Source organism: Schistocerca serialis, chromosome 12 (assembly GCF_023864345.2).
Source record: "Schistocerca serialis cubense isolate TAMUIC-IGC-003099 chromosome 12, iqSchSeri2.2, whole genome shotgun sequence".
NCBI classification, from domain to species: Eukaryota; Metazoa; Arthropoda; class Insecta; order Orthoptera; family Acrididae; genus Schistocerca; species Schistocerca serialis.
Window position 1 is genome coordinate 106,913,572 of NC_064649.1, and position 18,832 is coordinate 106,932,403.

An 18,832-nucleotide genomic window follows, 5' to 3' on the forward strand; every position below is an offset into this window, starting at 1 on the left:
TGAACTCAGACATCAGGTAACAGCAGCTGTGGAAGCTGTAACTCAAGACATGCTCTCTGCAGTGCGGGAGCAATTTGAATACCATATTGACATTATCCCATGCACCTCAAGGAGGCATATGGAACACTTATGAAACAGTATTTAAAAAATCTTTTTTAGTTACCAGTTCATCAAAAAACAAAATTCATGGTATGTGTTTATTAGTTTGAGAAATATAGATGTGCCAAATCGAATGATTCTTTTTGATACACCCTGCAGTTTATTTTTAGAAATAAATTTTTCATTCACACGCCCTTGAAATGAAATACTTTACTTGTCTCTAGAAAAGTTAAAACCCCTAGTCATGGTTCATGTACAACCGAAAAGTCTGAAAAAGTATATAAATAAAATCACTCAGTCCCGGAGAGTGAGTGGAAATATTGATTTAGCGGCCGAAACTGACGGAGAGGAGAAAACTGGTGACTGAAATTGCGTGAGAAGATCCCGTCGCAACGAAGAACGGCTTTGTTTTAATAACTGCCGCTCCAATTCACGTATCATATCTGTGGCACTATCTCCCCTATTTCGCGAGAATACAAAACGAGCTGCCCTTCTGTGTACTTTTTCGATGTCATCCGTCAGTCCCACCTAATGCGGATCCCACACCGCACAGCAATACTCCAGAATTGGGCGGACAAGCTTGGTGTAAGTAGTCTCTTTAGTACACTTGTTGCACGTCCTAAGTGTTCTGCCAATGAATCGCAGTCTTTACCTTGCTCTACCCACAACATTATCTACGCGATCGTTCCAATTTAGATTATTTATAATTGTAATCTCTAAGTGTTTAGTTGAATTTGCAACCTTCAGATATGTTTTAAGTTACCGCGTGCAACACGTCTACATTTCTATTGTCTATTGTCAAACCACAATTTATGAAGGATGTTTATATTTTATTAATAGGATTAAGTAGGAATAATTAATATCAGTCATGTTGGAAAGAATTGTGGTAGCAGGGAATGTCGGCACCAAAACATTGTTGGCAAGAGAGACCGCACATTGATATAACTTTAAAAAGGGCGGGAGAGACCGCGTATGGATACATTTTAAGAAAAGAGCGGGAAAGACCGCGCACTGATACATTTTGTAATGGTAGCAGGGATTGTCTGCACCAGAAAGCATTGTTGGCAGGAGAGACCGCACTTTAGCTTTCGTAGGAAGTCTGTAGTAAGCATGATGTGAAGCGAGTCGGTAGCAGATCTGAAGCGAGAGGTTGAGAGGAGCGGTGTGCCTGCCAGCCATCAGCTATGATTTACAAGAGATTGTAAACGGATGTACAGAGACATCAGCTAACTATTATCACAAGAGGAACTAATATTATTGAATTAATTTTTTGAGAAACTCAAGACTACTGAAAGTATGTTTGCGCATTGCTAGTTGTAAGATTATTGTAAAAAGTAAGTCCCATTTGAACGTTTGTAAAATTATTTCATACAGAATATAATTAATTTTTGCCAGCTATATTGCATTACTGATTATAATCCATTCCAAAAACCATCAACGTAAAACTTTGCAAAATGTTACTGTTGTCAAGAAAATGTTTAACTATGAAGTACGTAACTTCAGTCAAATTAATTAAAGAATAACGTCAGCTTTGCTATTAAAGAATAACGTCAGCTTTGGTAATAAATACAGCCACTTATTATGACAGCCCATCAGCAGCTAATAGAGTATAGTAAAACAGAGTAAGTATATTCATGTCGCAATTCGATGTAGCAGTCAGATGGCGATCCAGTAACAGTAAGAAAGGTAAGGAAGAGTTTTGGGTTATTGCAGATAACGACTGAGGGCCACGACGACGACACATTCTATGTTTCGTCGAAATAATCAGTAAATCACTTTTAATAAGCAGCAATTAAATTTGTATGCGAAGACTGAGAAAGAGAATTAATTTGTTATTATTAAGCTAGAGGTACAAATCGAAAGGGAAGGTTTCATAGGTTAATGTAGAAGGGAAGGTTGCGTAACACAAAAGAGATATAGAGGAGACGGGTTTCACTTGGCGACATCCAATCAGTAAGACTCTTTAGTGAATCTACTGCGAAAATGAATAAACTGACTCTTACAACTGTATGAATAAGCGTGTTAAGTGGCGCAACGCTTATACTAAAGTGTATACCTTTAATTCACAACCCATCAGGAATTCTGTTTGGTCTTATGCTGCGTTGAAAAGTGTTCAGTGTTGAATCCGCTTTAAACAGTGATATATTTTGTTGACTGTGCTAATTATAGACAATGTCCCGCAGAATGTATGTAAAGTACACAAGCGGCAAGACGCAGTCAATACCTTCGCTGCGCAGTGCCGATGGTACTGTTACCGACGACTGTGCCGCTAAAGCGGAGTTATTGAACGCAGTTTTCCGAAATTCCTTCACCAGGGAAGACGAATGGAATATTCCAGAATTTGAAACACGAACAGCTGCTGGCATGAGTTTCTTAGAAGTAGATACCTTAGGGGTTGCGAAGCAACTCAAATCGCTTGGTACGGGCAGGTCTTCAGGTCCAGATTGTGTACCGATTAGGTTCCTTTCAGATTACGCTGATACAATAGCTCCCTACTTAGCACTCATATATAACCGCTCGCTCACCGGTACAGACTGGAAAATTGCGCAGGTCGCACCAGTGTTTAAGAAGGGTAGTAGGGGTAATCCATCTAACTACAGACCTATATCATTGACGTCGGTTTGCAGTAGGGTTTCGGAGCATATACTGTATTCAAACATTATGAATCACCTCGAAGGGAACGATCTATTGATACGTAATCAGCATGGTTTCAGAAAACATCGTTCTTGTGCAACACAGCCAGCTCTTTATTCGCACGAAGTAATGGCCGCTATCGACAGGGGATCTCAAGTTGATTCCGTATTTCCGGAAAGCTTTTGACACCGTTCCTCACAAGTGACTTCTAATCGAGCTGCGGGCCTATGGGGTATCGTCTCAGTTTTGCGACTGGATTCGTGATTTCCTGTCTGGAAGGTCGCAGTTCGTAGTAATAGACGGTAAATCATCAAGTAAAACTGAAGTGATATCAGGTGTTCCCCAGGGAAGCGTCCTGAGACCTCTGCAGTTCCTGATCTACACTCCTGGAAATTGAAATAAGAACACCGTGAATTCATTGTCCCAGGAAGGGGAAACTTTATTGACACATTCCTGGGGTCAGATACATCACATGATCACACTGACAGAACCACAGGCACATAGACACAGGCAACAGAGCATGCACAATGTCGGCACTAGTACAGTGTATATCCACCTTTCGCAGCAATGCAGGCTGCTATTCTCCCATGGAGACGATCGTAGAGATGCTGGATGTAGTCCTGTGGAACGGCTTGCCATGCCATTTCCACCTGGCGCCTCAGTTGGATCAGCGTTCGTGCTTGACGTGCAGACCGCGTGAGACGACGCTTCATCCAGTCCCAAACATGCTCAATGGGGGACAGATCCGGAGATCTTGCTGGCCAGGGTAGTTGACTTACACCTTCTAGAGCACGTTGGGTGGCACGGGATACATGCGGACGTGCATTGTCCTGTTGGAACAGCAAGTTCCCTTGCCGGTCTAGGAATGGTAGAACGATGGGTTCGATGACGGTTTGGATGTACCGTGCACTATTCAGTGTCCCCTCGACGATCACCAGTGGTGTACGGCCAGTGTAGGAGATCGCTCCCCACACCATGATGCCGGGTGTTGGCCCTGTGTGCCTCGGTCGTATGCAGTCCTGATTGTGGCGCTCACCTGCACGGCGCCAAACACGCATACGACCATCATTGGCACCAAGGCAGAAGCGACTCTCATCGCTGAAGACGACACGTCTCCATTCGTCCCTCCATTCACGCCTGTCGCGACACCACTGGAGGCGGGCTGCACGATGTTGGGGCGTGAGCGGAAGACGGCCTAACGGTGTGCGGGACCGTAGCCCAGCTTCATGGAGACGGTTGCGAATGGTCCTCGCCGATACCCCAGGAGCAACAGTGTCCCTAATTTGCTGGGAAGTGGCGGTGCGGTCCCCTACGGCACTGCGTAGGATCCTACGGTCTTGGCGTGCATCCGTGCGTCGCTGCGGTCCGGTCCCAGGTCGACGGGCACGTGCACCTTCCGCCGACCACTGGCGACAACATCGATGTACTGTGGAGACCTCACGCCCCACGTGTTGAGCAATTCGGCGGTACGTCCACCCGGCCTCCCGCATGCCCACTATACGCCCTCGCTCAAAGTCCGTCAACTGCACATACGGTTCACGTCCACGCTGTCGCGGCATGCTACCAGTGTTAAAGACTGCGATGGAGCTCCGTATGCCACGGCAAACTGGCTGACACTAACGGCGGCGGTGCACAAATGCTGCGCAGCTAGCGCCATTCGACGGCCAACACCGCGGTTCCTGGTGTGTCCGCTGTGCCGTGCGTGTGATCATTGCTTGTACAGCCCTCTCGCAGTGTCCCGAGCAAGTATGGTGGGTCTGACACACCGGTGTCAATGTGTTCTTTTTTCCATTTCCAGGAGTGTATATAAATGACCTGGGTGACAATCTGAGCAGTTCTCTTAGGTTGTTCGCAGATGATGATGTAATTTACCGTCTGTTAAGGTCATCCGAAAACCAGTATCAGTTGCAAAGCGGTTTAGGAAAGATTGGTGTATGGTGTGACAGGTGGCAGTTGCCGCTAAATAACTAAAAGTTGAGGTGATCCACATGAGTTCCAAAAGGAATCCGTTAGAATTCGATTACTCGATAAATAGTACAATTCTCAGGGCTGTCAATTCAACTAAGTACCTGGGTGTTAAAATTACGAACAACTTCAGTTGGAAAGACCACATAGATAATATTGTGGGGAAGGCGAGCCAAAGGTTGCGTTTCATTGGCAAGACACTTAGAAGATGCAACAAGTTCACTAAAGAGACAGCTTACACTACACTCGTTCGTCCTCTGTTAGAATATTGCTGCGCGGTGTGGAATTGACGGAGGACATCGAAAGGGTGCAAAAAAAGGGCAGCTCGTTTTGTATTATCACGTAGTAGGGGAGAGAGTGTGGCAGATATGATACGCGAATTGGGGTGGAAGTCATTAGAGCAAAGACGTTTTTCGTCGCGGCTAGATCTATTTACGAAATTTCAGTCACCAACTTTCTCTTCCGAATGCGAAAATATTTTGTTGAGCCCAACCTACATAGGTAGGAATGATCATCTAAATAAAATAAGAGAAATCGGAGCTCGAACAGAAAGGTTTAGGTGTTCGTTTTTCCCGCGCGCTGTTCGGGAGTGGAATGGAGAGAGATAGTATGATTGTGGTTCGATGAACCCTCTGCCAAGCACTTAAATGTGAATTGCAGAGTAGTCATGTAGATGTAGAATAATTACTCGTTCTCAGAGTGATAAAAGGGTAGAAAATATTGATGAGAAATTCTTTTCAGGGATAGACAGAAATAATACGTGTGAAATAATACGTGATGTCTGAGTTCATTCGTTGTTGTCGGTAACGGAGGCACACAAGCAGAGTCTTTTATAAGACCCCACAAGAAATTCACATACAATCAGGTCCAGTGACCCTGGAGGCCACTAATGTAAGGCTGAATCATTTTGTCCAGTGCGACCGATCCATCCTTCAGTAACCCTTGATTTAAAAATTTCCCGCCGCGCGGGATTAGCCAAGCGGTGTGAGGCGCTGCAGTCATGGACTGTGCGGCTGGTCCCGGCGGAGGTTCGAGTCCTCCCTCGGGCATGGGTGTGTGTGTTTGTCCTTAGGATAGTGAAACGTTAGGTGAACAGGCATTCGAGAGTAGTAATAATATGGAATCTTTTGTCGAACAATCAACTTCAGAAATGCCAACTGATAATGAGACATTAGTGCAAAATAATTTGTTTTTAAATACAACAGTCGCTACACAGCCACCAATTACGCCTAGCAGACATAATAGTTTCAGTAACGATACCACTATAATGCAGTCAAGCGGTGTGACTCCATTATGTGCCGTAACAGAGTCAAACGGTACACAGCTACACAATCTGCGTGGCAGATACCACACTTTTACTAACGGAGATTCCGAAACCACGGAAGAGGTTACACGATTACAATCATCAGAGGATGTTCAAATGAACACAGATGTACATCCTTTAACAACGAATACAAATACATGAGACCCAGAAAATATTAGATACAGGCTCCCAGGTAGATGCTATTTTTCTTGACTTCCGGAAGGCGTTCGATACAGTTCCGCACTGTCGCTCTGATAAACAGAGTAAGAGCCTACGGAATATCAGACCAGCTGTGTGGCTGGATTGAAGAGTTTTTAGCAAACAGAACACAGCATGTTGTTATCAATGGAGGGACGTCTACAGACGTTAAAGTAACCTCTGGCGTGGCACAGGGGAGTGTTATGGGACCATTGCTTTTCACAATACATATAAAAGACCTAGTAGATAGTGTCGGAAGTTGCATGCGGCTTTTCGCGGATGATGCTGTAGTATACAGAGAAGTTGCAGGATTAGAAAATTGTAGCGAAATGCAGGAAGATCTGCAGCGGATAGGCACTTGGTGCAGGGAGTGGCAACTGTCCCTTAACATAGACAAATGTAATGTATTGCGAATACATAGAAAGAAGGATCCTTTATTGTATGATTGTATGATAGCGGAACAAACTCTGGTAGCAGTTACTTCTGTAAAATATCTGGGAGTATGCGTGCGGAACGATTTGAAGTGGAATGATCGTATAAAATTAATTGTTGGTAAGGCGGGTACTAGGTTGAGATTCATTGGGAGAATTCTTAGAAAATGTAGTCCATCAACAAATGAGGTGGCTTACAAAACACTCGTTCGACCTATACTTGAGTATTGCTCATCAGTGTGGGATCCGTACCAGATCGGTTTGACGGATGAGATAGAGAAGATCCAAAGAAGAGCGGCGCGTTTCGTCACAGGGTTATTTGGTAACCGTGATAGCGTTACGGAGATGTTTAATAAACTCAAGTGGCAGACTCTGCAAGAGAGGCGCTCTGCATCGCGGTGTAGCTTGCTCGCCAGGTTTCGAGAGGGTGCGTTTCTGGATGAGGTATCGAATATATTGCTTCCCCCTACTTATACCTCCGGAGGAGAACACGAATGTAAAATTAGAGAGATTAGAGCGCGCACGGAGGCTTTCAGACAGTCGTTCTTCCCGCGAACCATACGCGACTGGAACAGGAAAGGGAGGTAATGACAGTGGCACGTAAAGTGCCCTCCGCCACACACCGTTGGGTGGCTTGCGGAGTATAAATGTAGATGTAGATGTAGAAGTCAATCTGAAACGGATCCAATAATGGCATTTTTGCTACAAATGAGACAAGACATGAATCAGAACTTTAGCAGAAGGGCACAAGACTCAGCAGACATAAAAAACGAAATCAAGGTAGAAATTCAAGCAGTCGCCGAAAAATGTTCACAATCAAACCAAGAATTACACGTCAAGGTTCAAGAAATAACAGATAAACAAGAAGCATTCGCGGCTAGCATACGAGAAACAATGGCAGAGAACTTTTCTAAACAAAACTCTCACATTGATGAACGTTTTAACAATCACACAGAAAACTGTTTGATACGTCACCGCAAACTGGTGCGATCGCAGGATAAAGAACGAAAATAACTATTACGAACAATTACTAAACAGCGACAGGACGACAAAAAGAAAGTGTTTGCTCAGGGAAAATCTTACGTGGACAATCACATACACTCGATTTCGGAAGAAATCGAAACGGTTAAGGAAGCAAATATTCAAATACAAGAGAGGCTCACGGAAATCCAATCACACACAATTGAGGCGAAAATTTCTACAGACACTGAAATAGAATATTAGGGATAAATTAACAGAAGAAGTTCTGACACTAACTGACAAAACAGAAGACATAGAAATTAATCAAGACTCAGAAAATTTGAAAGCAGATTTTAAGAAAGTAACTAAAAGTAATCGTAAATTACGAAAAGAATTAACAGAAAAGATCAACGAACTCACTACAAGAATAGACCTGTTAGATACTAACAATGACAGTAAATCAGATGACACTACACCAGTCTCAGTTCAACAGATTTGTAATAGTAAAGATACGCAAATTACAAATGTGCAACAAACAACCGCAGACCTAGAATCACGTAATAATTTGTTACATCAGAAAACCAATTCTTTACAGCAAGGGATAGCTGACACAGAAGAAACAACCGCAAACACTCAATTCCAACAGAACACACACCATTACGACATGCCTCAGATGCACAATATATACAATGTCGGTAGACTTCAGAGAGTAAGAGATCTTAATCAGGCAGAAAGACTCGTAAATTCATATGCAGAACATTACGAAAATAATTACACACAAAGGCATGACGGTTTCGACCACAAGCATTTCCTTTCTGTGAGAAAGTTTAAAAGATTTAAAAACGACAGGACGCAAATACGTCCACTGGACTGTATCCAACAATTCTATGCGGCACGCCCACTGTCATGGCCAGTTCAACATAACCTAGAATTTATTATTAGTTTTCTTGAAGGGGAACCAGCGAGAAGAATGCGACCAATTGCTAGACAGCGTTTTTCAGTAGAAGAATTCCAGGAAGCATTTCTAGCAGCATATTGGTCAGATACCACACAGAGTAGCATTAAAGATCGGCTAATTAGTCTGCCAAATTTCGAGAAATCTACTTTCCAAACAATCACACAATTCCTCGAGTATATGGTTGAACAAAACCAATACCTCAATGAGCCATACAGTCAATCCGCATTAATACAGCTGTGTATTTCAGAACTTCCCAGAGCATTGAAAGTGTCATTATTAACAGGCCAGCAAAAGGACAGTGTGTACGCATTTAAAGACATCCTGCAATTGCTGGGGGTACACCAGACTGATTATGTGTTTGTTAATGAGAACTTTTCACGGCATAACACAAACCAGACAAACAATGCTACTTTTGAGCAAACATGATTTGGCAATAACAATCGTAATAAACGCTTTCGCAGTGAAAATGAAAATTTTAATGTATAATACACACAAGGATTCAATGAACGGCCGTATAATAACAATGTACATTACAATTCAAGACAGCAACAAAGCCATCCAAACAACACGACACATATATGACAGGAAATGCCAAACCGGTCAAACTTTCACATGAGTCAACGGCCAGGAAATGGGACAGGTGCAAGCAATTACATGGGTTAGCCGCAAAATACACAAAACGAACAAAGACAGCCTTTTCAGAGAAACACGCGTGCCTCGCCGTATAACCACAGCTATAACGACACAAGGAGAGAAAACGAACACCGACCGCAAAGGACATTCTACAATGATAATTTTCATAGAAATTCAAACATTGCACAACTACTATGTCATCGTATGAATGTACCAGACACAAGATTTCATCCGACACCTACCGCTAATAATCAAAACGGTAGAACAGTACAGCTCAAAGAAAACACAAAACACTCCCCAACAGAAAATGAAACGTCAGAACATTTATGACTAGAGAGCCTGTGATGAATCTATAACTGACGACACTATGGACAAGGACAGAGAAAAGATAACGATAGAGAATGCCATTACATTGGACGACGTGCGAGACACATTGTTACACGAAAAACCGATCATGCAGAAAACTATATGCCACCCAATAATCCAGATAAATTTAAAGTCACAAAATATTTTAGCAATAATTGATTCAGGCTCACCAATGTGCGTAATTATCGAAGACATATTTAACAGATGCAATAGCAATAATGGTTACCCAGTATTCCCAATAAACAAAACTAAAGTTAAGGGAGCATTTCCAGGAAAAAGCATTGAAGTCAAAAGATAGACACAATTAACGTTTGTTTTTGCAGGGCAAACTTTCCACAGCAATTGTTGGATACTTCCACATTTAACAACTGATATAATATTAGGAATCAATTTTCTCGTACAGTACGACGCAAAGATTGACTTCAAATCGTCATACCTAACAATACAGAAGGAAGAGAATAAAGTGGTAGTGAGATTTCAAAACACAGTATCCTCAGAAGAACAAAATATGCACAGGATCGAGATTATTGCGGATTCTAAAGATAACGATTGTTATCTCACAATATACACGAATACACATAATAACGACATGGCAGAGGAACAGGAGTATAATGTATTAGAGACAATTACACGCAAGGTTAGAGACAGTATAGCAAAAGACGACACAGAACGGACAGGTTCAGAAAATATTCTTGTGCAACATAAAACAGTTTTTAACAATGTTCCAGGAACGATGACAGGATTTATGTACGAATTTCAGGTGAAACCACTCGAGACTTTCAAAGCAAAACACTATCCAATCCCGCATGTACAGACAGAAGCAGTTAAGAAAGAGTTACGAGCAACGATTGATCAGAGTATAATTGAATCAGCAGCAAGCCAATATATAAATACATTACACATCGTTGAAAAGAAGGATGGATCGCTCCGTTTAGTTTTAGATTCACGTCAGCTTAATGAAATAATCATTACAGAAACTGACCCACCACAGACGTTAGAAGAGTTACTGCAGAAGTTTCATGGCACCTCTATATATACCACCCTCTATCTCAAATCAGGATTTTGGCAAGTACAGTTGCATCCAAATTGCCGAAAATGTACGGCATTCCTTTGCTTTGATGAATGTTACCAATTTTGTAAACTTCCGTTTGGACTAACGATTTCGTCTGCAGCCTTTATACGAGGCATGAATACAATTCTCCCACAGGATCTTAAAAACAAAATTACTACACATGTAGATGACATTCTAATCGCAGCAGAAAACTGGGAACAGCACAACCACACCCTTCAACAATTACTGAATACATTCGAGCAGAACGGTGTAACTATAAACCTCCGTAAATTGGAATTTGGAAAAGCCTCAATAAAATTTCTAGGTTATATCATTCCACAAACAGGTATTGCACCAGACTCCGACAAATTGGAAGCATTGAAAGATATCGACGTGCCAACAAATAAGAAGGAACTTGGGAGCTTTTTAGGCCTTATTAATTATTTTAGAAAATTCATTCATTATAAAGCATTAGACACACCCTTGCTATACCAGCTCACAAGTAAAAACACAATTTGGTCATGGAATGAAGACGCTGAAGCTGAATTCGAGAATTTGAAAGAAGCGTTACTAAGGGCACCTTTGTTATCACATCCTGACCCAACACAAAACTTTTCCATTGCAACAGATGGTTCAGCTACAGCACTAGGAGTACATATTTTCCAGGAAGTAGAGGAGGAAGGTAAGACAATCGTTAAACATATTGCGTTTGCAAGCAGAATACTCTCTCCAGTAGGGCGCAATTATTCTGTAGCAGAATTAGAGACACTATGCGTAGTAGGGAATTTAAGAGATTCCGTCACTATCTATATGGAAGACACACCACAGTATATACCGATCACTGAGCAATCCAGTTTTTATTATCAGCAAAACTTACGCATGATAGACTAAGCCGTTGGAAATTATATCTACAAGAGATCGACTTTACTATTGTACACATTCCAGGCACGCAGAATATTGTTGCCGACGCACTATCGAGATCTATTCACCATAAACGACTAGAGAAAGAAAATACCTTCTGCCACAACAACCATAGTATTATGTATATCAAACACGTAGCTTTCGAAAATTTTATATCATCAGCAGTACAGAACATAGAGAGAGAACAGCAGAAAGATGAAACACTATACGAGATTGTAACGCCTTGGCGAGACAAGAGCAACGCAAAAATCAGACATAATTACACTATACATCAAAATATTCTGTTTATTCGCTCGTACCCAGACGGCTACAATTGGCTTTTATGCATTCCAGAAGGGATCAGAAACAAGTTGATATGGTGTACGCACCTAAGCTTTGCACATTACGGAGCTAGGAAATGCTTTCTAAATCTTCGACAAAATTGTCACTTCAACAATATGGAAAAACAGATTCGCAAAGTTATAGCATCCTGCAAGATATGTCAGAAAGCTAAATAATCAACAGTATCACATATTCCACCACTGTATCCCATCATACCGGTTAAGTTAAGACACATGGCAGCAGTAGATCTTTTCGGTGAAATCCCCAGAACAAGTGAAGGTTATAGTTATATTCTAGTAGCCGTAGAACTGACATTCAAATGTGTAACATTTTCTCCACTAAGGAAAGCAGCAGTTAGATTAGTATCAAGAGCATTTGTAAGAGATTTTCTATCAGTAGTATGACATGTATAGAAGGTTATTTCAGATAACGGACCGCAGTTTAGGTCAGACATATGGAAACAAATGTTAGAGAGTAAGAACATAACACCAGTTTACATATCAAGATATCAAAGTTCTTCTAACCCGTCAGAAAGAATAATGAAAGAGATCGGGAAACTATGTAGCATTTATTGCCACAGAAAGCATACAACATGGGACGAATACATTTTACAGTTTCAGGAAGTAATAAATGCAATACCTAAAGAGTCAATGATGCTCTCACCAGCTGTAATACTGACGAATAAAGACCCACCGAATAAACTTACTGAAATGATTACTTTTCCAAAGAAGTGTAGATTTTGTCATTGTGACATGGCATTAGCGAACATTAAACGAGCTGCAGATCGTCGGAAGAGACAGCAGAAGCAGGTAAGTAGATTACGCAAGTACGAGATTGGCGATAAGGTACTGGTCCGTACCCACTATCTGTCACATAAAGGGAAGAATCGATACAAAAAATTTGAACTTCTATATGCAGGACCATACAGAATTCGAAATATTCCGCACGCTAATGTAGTACACATTGAGACACTCAGAACAAAAAAATCGAGAGGAAACGATCATATGTCAAACATAAAGAAATTCTTAAAACAGAAAAACCTTCTTGCAGGGATACATATAGACAGAGTATAACAATGAGCTTTTTGACACATCCCAGCAAGCGCGAACACAGTGAGCTACTAACGGGTTATTTACGTGCACAACAGGTCACCTCGACTCGACCATAGATAAATACACTGAACATTAATAGCAGTCTTAGAAGCGTTCTCTCAGGACATTTATTTCACATTACGTAAGGTAAGTGAACCAATTAACGGGACTACTTTCAGTGTAAAAGTATAACACGTACAAATGATTTTCATACAGTAGTAGCAATTAGATGTATTCTTTAACCTGTGCATGCAGCATTGTTGTCATAGTTCACCAAAATAAACGTAGTTTTAATTATAATTATCGAATACGGAGAAATATGGATAAATGCTTTAGAGGTCATGCCGAGAGCTGACGTGATTTTCCAGATGCAGAGAGATGTTGAAGTCATGCCGTGCGCTGATGATTAGTAACAATGAATATTTTATTATAGGTTATGCAGAGAGATGACACGAGGTACAAAGGAGAGAGGAGAATGAAGATGTTAGATGCAAGGAATATAATTTAGTAATGGCTTATTTTGATAACAGGTGACACAGCGCAGCACAGCACTACGGATGGAGAAACCACATTAAATTGATTGCTATATGTACTTTGCTATTCGAAAAAATTTTTCTGCATTGAACATGATATCTTTTACATCAGATACATACATAGGAAAAAAACACATCACACCAAATGTCAGCATACCGATTCGCACTCTGCGTAAAATACAAATGTTTTCTCTTAAATAACAATGACGATGTATGCTACAGCACTCACACAAAATATATAGTCGACTGACAATATGACTCGTAACTGACAACCACATTACCGAACATATAAAAGTCACAGAAAATGACATAGATTGTCAAAATGTAATTTCATATTTCAAAAACTGTGAATCCACAATCTGTGAAATAATATAACAGTGCCTTTATGTAATTATTTATATGAGCACCAGATTATGATTTATTTAGAGGAAATGTATCTGCTAAAGTCACAGAAAGTGACATAGTTTGTATAAAGGTACTTGTGTATTTTATTTAAAAAGTTGATGCCTAAATGTACTACTAAATTCCACGTACAGGAATATTTGTTTGTTATTGACTGTCACGTAACGTCATATCTACTGTAGGCTGAATTCATTGCAGATGGAAAATGTTTTTTTTTATGTAATTGTTTAAAACTATAAACTTTTTCTAGAGTCACACAAGGTGACATATTTTTTCCTTTTAAACGTAAAATAGGAATACGTTAAAGATAATTTTTATGAGCACAGAGGAAAGAGATGATGTAAAATTTGGTAATAACGGTATCAACCATATCTGTGAACCTTTTGACAAAATGATTATATCTGTACTTTAATCCCTGTGCATCCCCATGGTTATGGAGCACAAACAAAGTGAATAGTGACCCACGTTACTTCAATCTACGATGTTTTCTATGATGTGTCGGCGTACCAAGATGCACACCACAGTCATTATGTACGTCAATAGGTGCTTGCATACCAAGATGCACACCATCACTACTAACGGAATATTGGAGTTGGAACTCGTAACTGATGCAGCTGTGGCAACTCAGGCAATTCGACGGTTAACTTAGTGTTTGGTTACACTAAAACTATGGATCAAAGAGACGACGGAATCACATGGCAAAACCTGGTGTTGTGCTATGTGAGGCACTGTTGCCAGTGCTTTGACCATGCTATCCAATGCCTTTTTTCCCTTCCTTGAATATGGTACTAATAGATGCCAATTTTACCAGAGAAACAAATTTATTCTAATTTTTTCCATCCATTACTATTAGAGATATAAATAACTTTTACTACCTGATGTACACCTCCAACTTACTGACTCATATTACTTGTATATTTTGATGTATACTCTTTTGAATATTCTCTTTGTTGGACTTAGAAAAACAAATTCTTATGACAGTATATGTATGTGCTTTGTTGAAAGAAATATTCCATCATTAATTTACTTATTACTACACATATTTCTATAATCAAATTTTCTCCTTACGTCAAGTCCAAGTGATTTAATGACGTAGGAAAATTTTAAGGAAACCCAGTGGAGGGTTATGCAACACGTGTATATTTCTATTGTCTACTGTCAAACCACAATTTATGAAGGATGCTTATATTTTATTAATAGGATTAAGTAGGAATAATTAATATATGTCATGTTGGAAAGAAATATGGTAGCAAGGAATGTCTGCACCAAAATATTGTTGGCAAGAGAGACCACACATTGATATAATTTTAAAAAGGGCGGGAGAGACCGCATATGGATACATTTTAAGAAAAGAGCGGGAAAGACCGCGCATTGACACATTTTGTAATGGTAGCAGGGATTGTCTGCACCAGAAAGCACTGTTGGCAGGAGAGACCGCACTTTAACTTGCGTAGGAAGTCGGTAGTAAGCGAGAAGTGAAGCGAGTCGGTAGCAGGTCTGAAGCGAGAGGTTGAGAGGAGCGGTGTGCCTGCCAGCCACCAGCTATGATTTACAAGAGATTATAAACGGATGTACAGAGACAACAGCTAACTGTTATCACAAGAGGAACTAACATTATTGAATTAATTTGTTGAGAAACTCAAGACTACTGAAGGTATGTTTGCGCTTTGCTAGTTGTAAGATTATTGTAAAAAGTAAGTCCCATCTGAACGTTTGTAAAATCATTTCATTCAGAATATAATTAGTTTTTGCCAGCAATATTGCATTACTGATTATAATCCATCCCAAAAACCATCAACGTAAAACTTTGCAGAATTTTTTTGTTGTCAAGAAAAAGATTAACTATGAATTACGTAACTTCAGTCAAATTAACAAAAGAATAACGTCAGCTTTGCTATTAAAGAATAACGTCAGCTTTGGTAATAAATACAGCCACTTATTATGAAAGCCCACCAGCAGCTAATAGAGTATAGTAAAACAGAGTAAGTATATTCATGTCGCAGTTTGATGTAGCAGTCAGATGGCGATCCAGTAACAGTAAAAAAGATAAGGAACAGTTCTGGATTATTGCAGGTAACGACTGAGGACCACGGAAACGACACATTCTATGTTTCGTCGAAATAATGAGAAAATAACTTTTAATGAGCAGCATTTAAATTTGTATGCGAAGATTGAGAAAGAGAATTAATTTCAAAGACAAGATTTCGTTTGTTATTGTTAAGCAAGAGGTAGAAATCGAAAGGGAAGGTTTCATAGGTTATTGTAGAACGGAAGGTTGCGTAACACAAAAGAGATATAGAGGAGACGGGAAGGTTTCACGCGTAATCGAAATTTAGCGGATTTCTTTTAATACTCGTGTGAATAACTTCACACTTCTCTTTATTCAGGATCAATTGGCACTTTTCACACCATACACATATCTAAATCATTTTGCGATTCGTTTTGGTCATCTGATAACTGTACAAGACACTAAATTACAGTATCATCTGCAAACAATCTAAGAGGGCTACTTAGATTGGCTCCTATGTCGTCAATATAGATCAGGAACAATAGAGAGCCTATAACACGTCCTTGGGGAACGCCGGATATTACTTCTCATTTACTCGATGACTTTCCGTCTATAACTTCGAACTGCGACCTCTGTAACAGCAAATCACGAGTGCAACCGCACAACTGAGGCGATATTCCATAGACAGGCAGTTTGGTTAGAAGACACTTGTGAGGAACCGTGTCGAAAGCCTTCTGGAAATCTAAAAACATGGAATCAAAATGACATCCCCTGTCGATAGCACTCATTACTTCATGAGTATAAAGAGCTAGTTGTGTTTCACAAAAACAATATTTTCTGTATCCGTGCTGATAATGCCGGCCACTGTGGTCGAGCGGTTATAGGCGCTTCAGTCCGGGACCGCGCTGCTGCTGCGGTCGCAGGTTCGAATCCTGCCTCGGGCATGGCTGTGTGTGATGTCCTTAGGTCAGTTAGGTTTAAGTAGTTCCAAGTCTAGAGGACTGACGACGTCAGATGTTAAGTTCCATACTGCTTAGAGCCATTTAGAGCCGTGCTGACAATGTATCAATAAATCGTTTTCTTCGAGGTAATTCATAATGTTCGAACACAGTATATGTTCCAAAAGCCTACTGCTAATCGACATTAGTCTCTAGTATACAGAGACGTTGCAGTATTAGAAAATTGCAGCGAAATGCAGGAAGATCTGCAGCGGATAGGCACTTGGTGCAGGGAGTGGCAACTGGCCCTTAACATAGGCAAATGTAATGTATTGCGAATACATACAATGAAGGATCCTTTATTGTATGATTATATGATAGAGGAACAAACACTGGTAGCAGTTACTTCTGTAAAATATCTGGGAGTATGCGTGCGGAACGATTTGAAGTGGAATGATCATATAAAATTAATTGTTGGTAAGGCGGGTGCCAGGTTGAGATTCATTGGGAGAGTCCTTAGAAAATGTAGTCCATCAACAAAGGAGGTGGCTCACAAAACACTCGTTCGACCCATACTTGAGTACTGCTCATCAGTGTGGGATCCGTACCAGGTCGGGTTGACAGAGGAGATAGAGAATATCCAAAGAAGAGCGGCGCGTTTCATCACAGGGTTATTTGGTAACCGTGATAGCGTTACGGAGATGTTTAGCAAACTCAAGTGGCAGACTCTGCAAGAGAGGTGCTCTGCATCGCGGTGTAGCTTGCTGTCCAGGTTTTGAGAGGGTGCGTTTCTGGATGAGGTATCGAATACATTGTTTTGCCCCTACGTATACCTCCCGAGGAGATCACGAATGTAAAATTAGAGAGATTCGAGCACGCACGAAGGCAGGTGATGCACAGACCTACCTGGATCGGGTCAACCTCTTCCAGCGGCTCCCGGTCGTCGTGACGTTTGCTGCGCTGCCAACGCCAGCAGTCCATGGCTGCTCGCTCGCAAAGCCTAAGCCAAGACGAGCAAACAGTAACAGCGACAACAAATGTCCACGCCAGCCACTCAGTCTGCGGCTGACACAAACACCTGCTTCACTGACGCGCAACGTTCGAGGAAGTAACGGAGCAGAGATAACAATGATAAAGCGACTGCGGCCACTCACGGTACAAGATGCAGAAGGCGCTATCGGCAGTTTCTGGGGGGAAAATCTTTCCTGCTGGGAAAGAGGAGTCCCCAGTGGTGGGGCTGACCTTTTGAAGCCATTTATACAGTGGTTGAAACAAGTGAGACAATACTGACCTTACGACTTATCCTAGAAGAAAGATTAAGGAAAGACAAATCTACGTTTCTAGCATTTGTAGACATACAGAAATCTTATGACAATGTTGACTGGAATACCCTCTATCAAATTCTGAAGGTGGCAGGGGTAAAATACAGGGAGCGAAAGGCTATTTACAATTTGTACAGAAACCAGAAGGCAGTTATAAGAGTCGAGGGACATGACAGGGAAGCAGTGGTTGGGAAGGGAGTGAGATAGGGTTGTAGCCTCCCCCCCCGATGCTATTCAATCTGTATATTGAGCAAGTAGTAAAAGAAACAAAAGAAAAATTCGGAGTAGGTATTGAAATCCATGGAGAAGAAATAAAAACTTTGAGGTTCGCCGATGACATTGTAATTCTGTCAGAGACAGCAAAGGACTTGGAAGAGCAGTTTAACGGAATGGACGGTGTCTTGAAAGGAGGATATAAGATGAACATCAACAAAAGCAAAACGAGGATAATGGAATGCAGTCGAATTAAGTCGAGTGATGCTGCGGGAATTAGATTAGGAAATGAGACACTTAAAGTAGTAAAGGAGTTTTCGTATTTGGGGAGAAAAATAACTGATGATGGTCGAAGTAGAGAGGATACAAAATGTAGACTGGCAATGGCCAGGAGAGCGTTTCTGAAGAACTGAAATTTGTTAACATCGAGTATAGATTTAAGTGTCAGGAAGTCGTTTCTGAAAGTATTTGTATGGAGTGTAGCC

At 41.0% G+C, this 18,832-nt stretch overlaps 1 protein-coding gene across 1 annotated transcript in view; it reads right to left on the minus strand.

The window, feature by feature from the left end:
- The window catches only part of LOC126427972 (tyrosine-protein kinase Fer-like), a 129,117-nt gene extending 111,324 nt beyond the window's left edge, over positions 1 to 17,793 (minus strand). Inside the window, exon 1 of the mRNA XM_050089858.1 lies at positions 17,719 to 17,793. Coding sequence (XP_049945815.1) covers positions 17,719 to 17,793 — 75 coding nt within the window. The remainder of the gene's footprint in view (positions 1 to 17,718) is intronic.
- Positions 17,794 to 18,832: the final 1,039 nt, after the last annotated feature.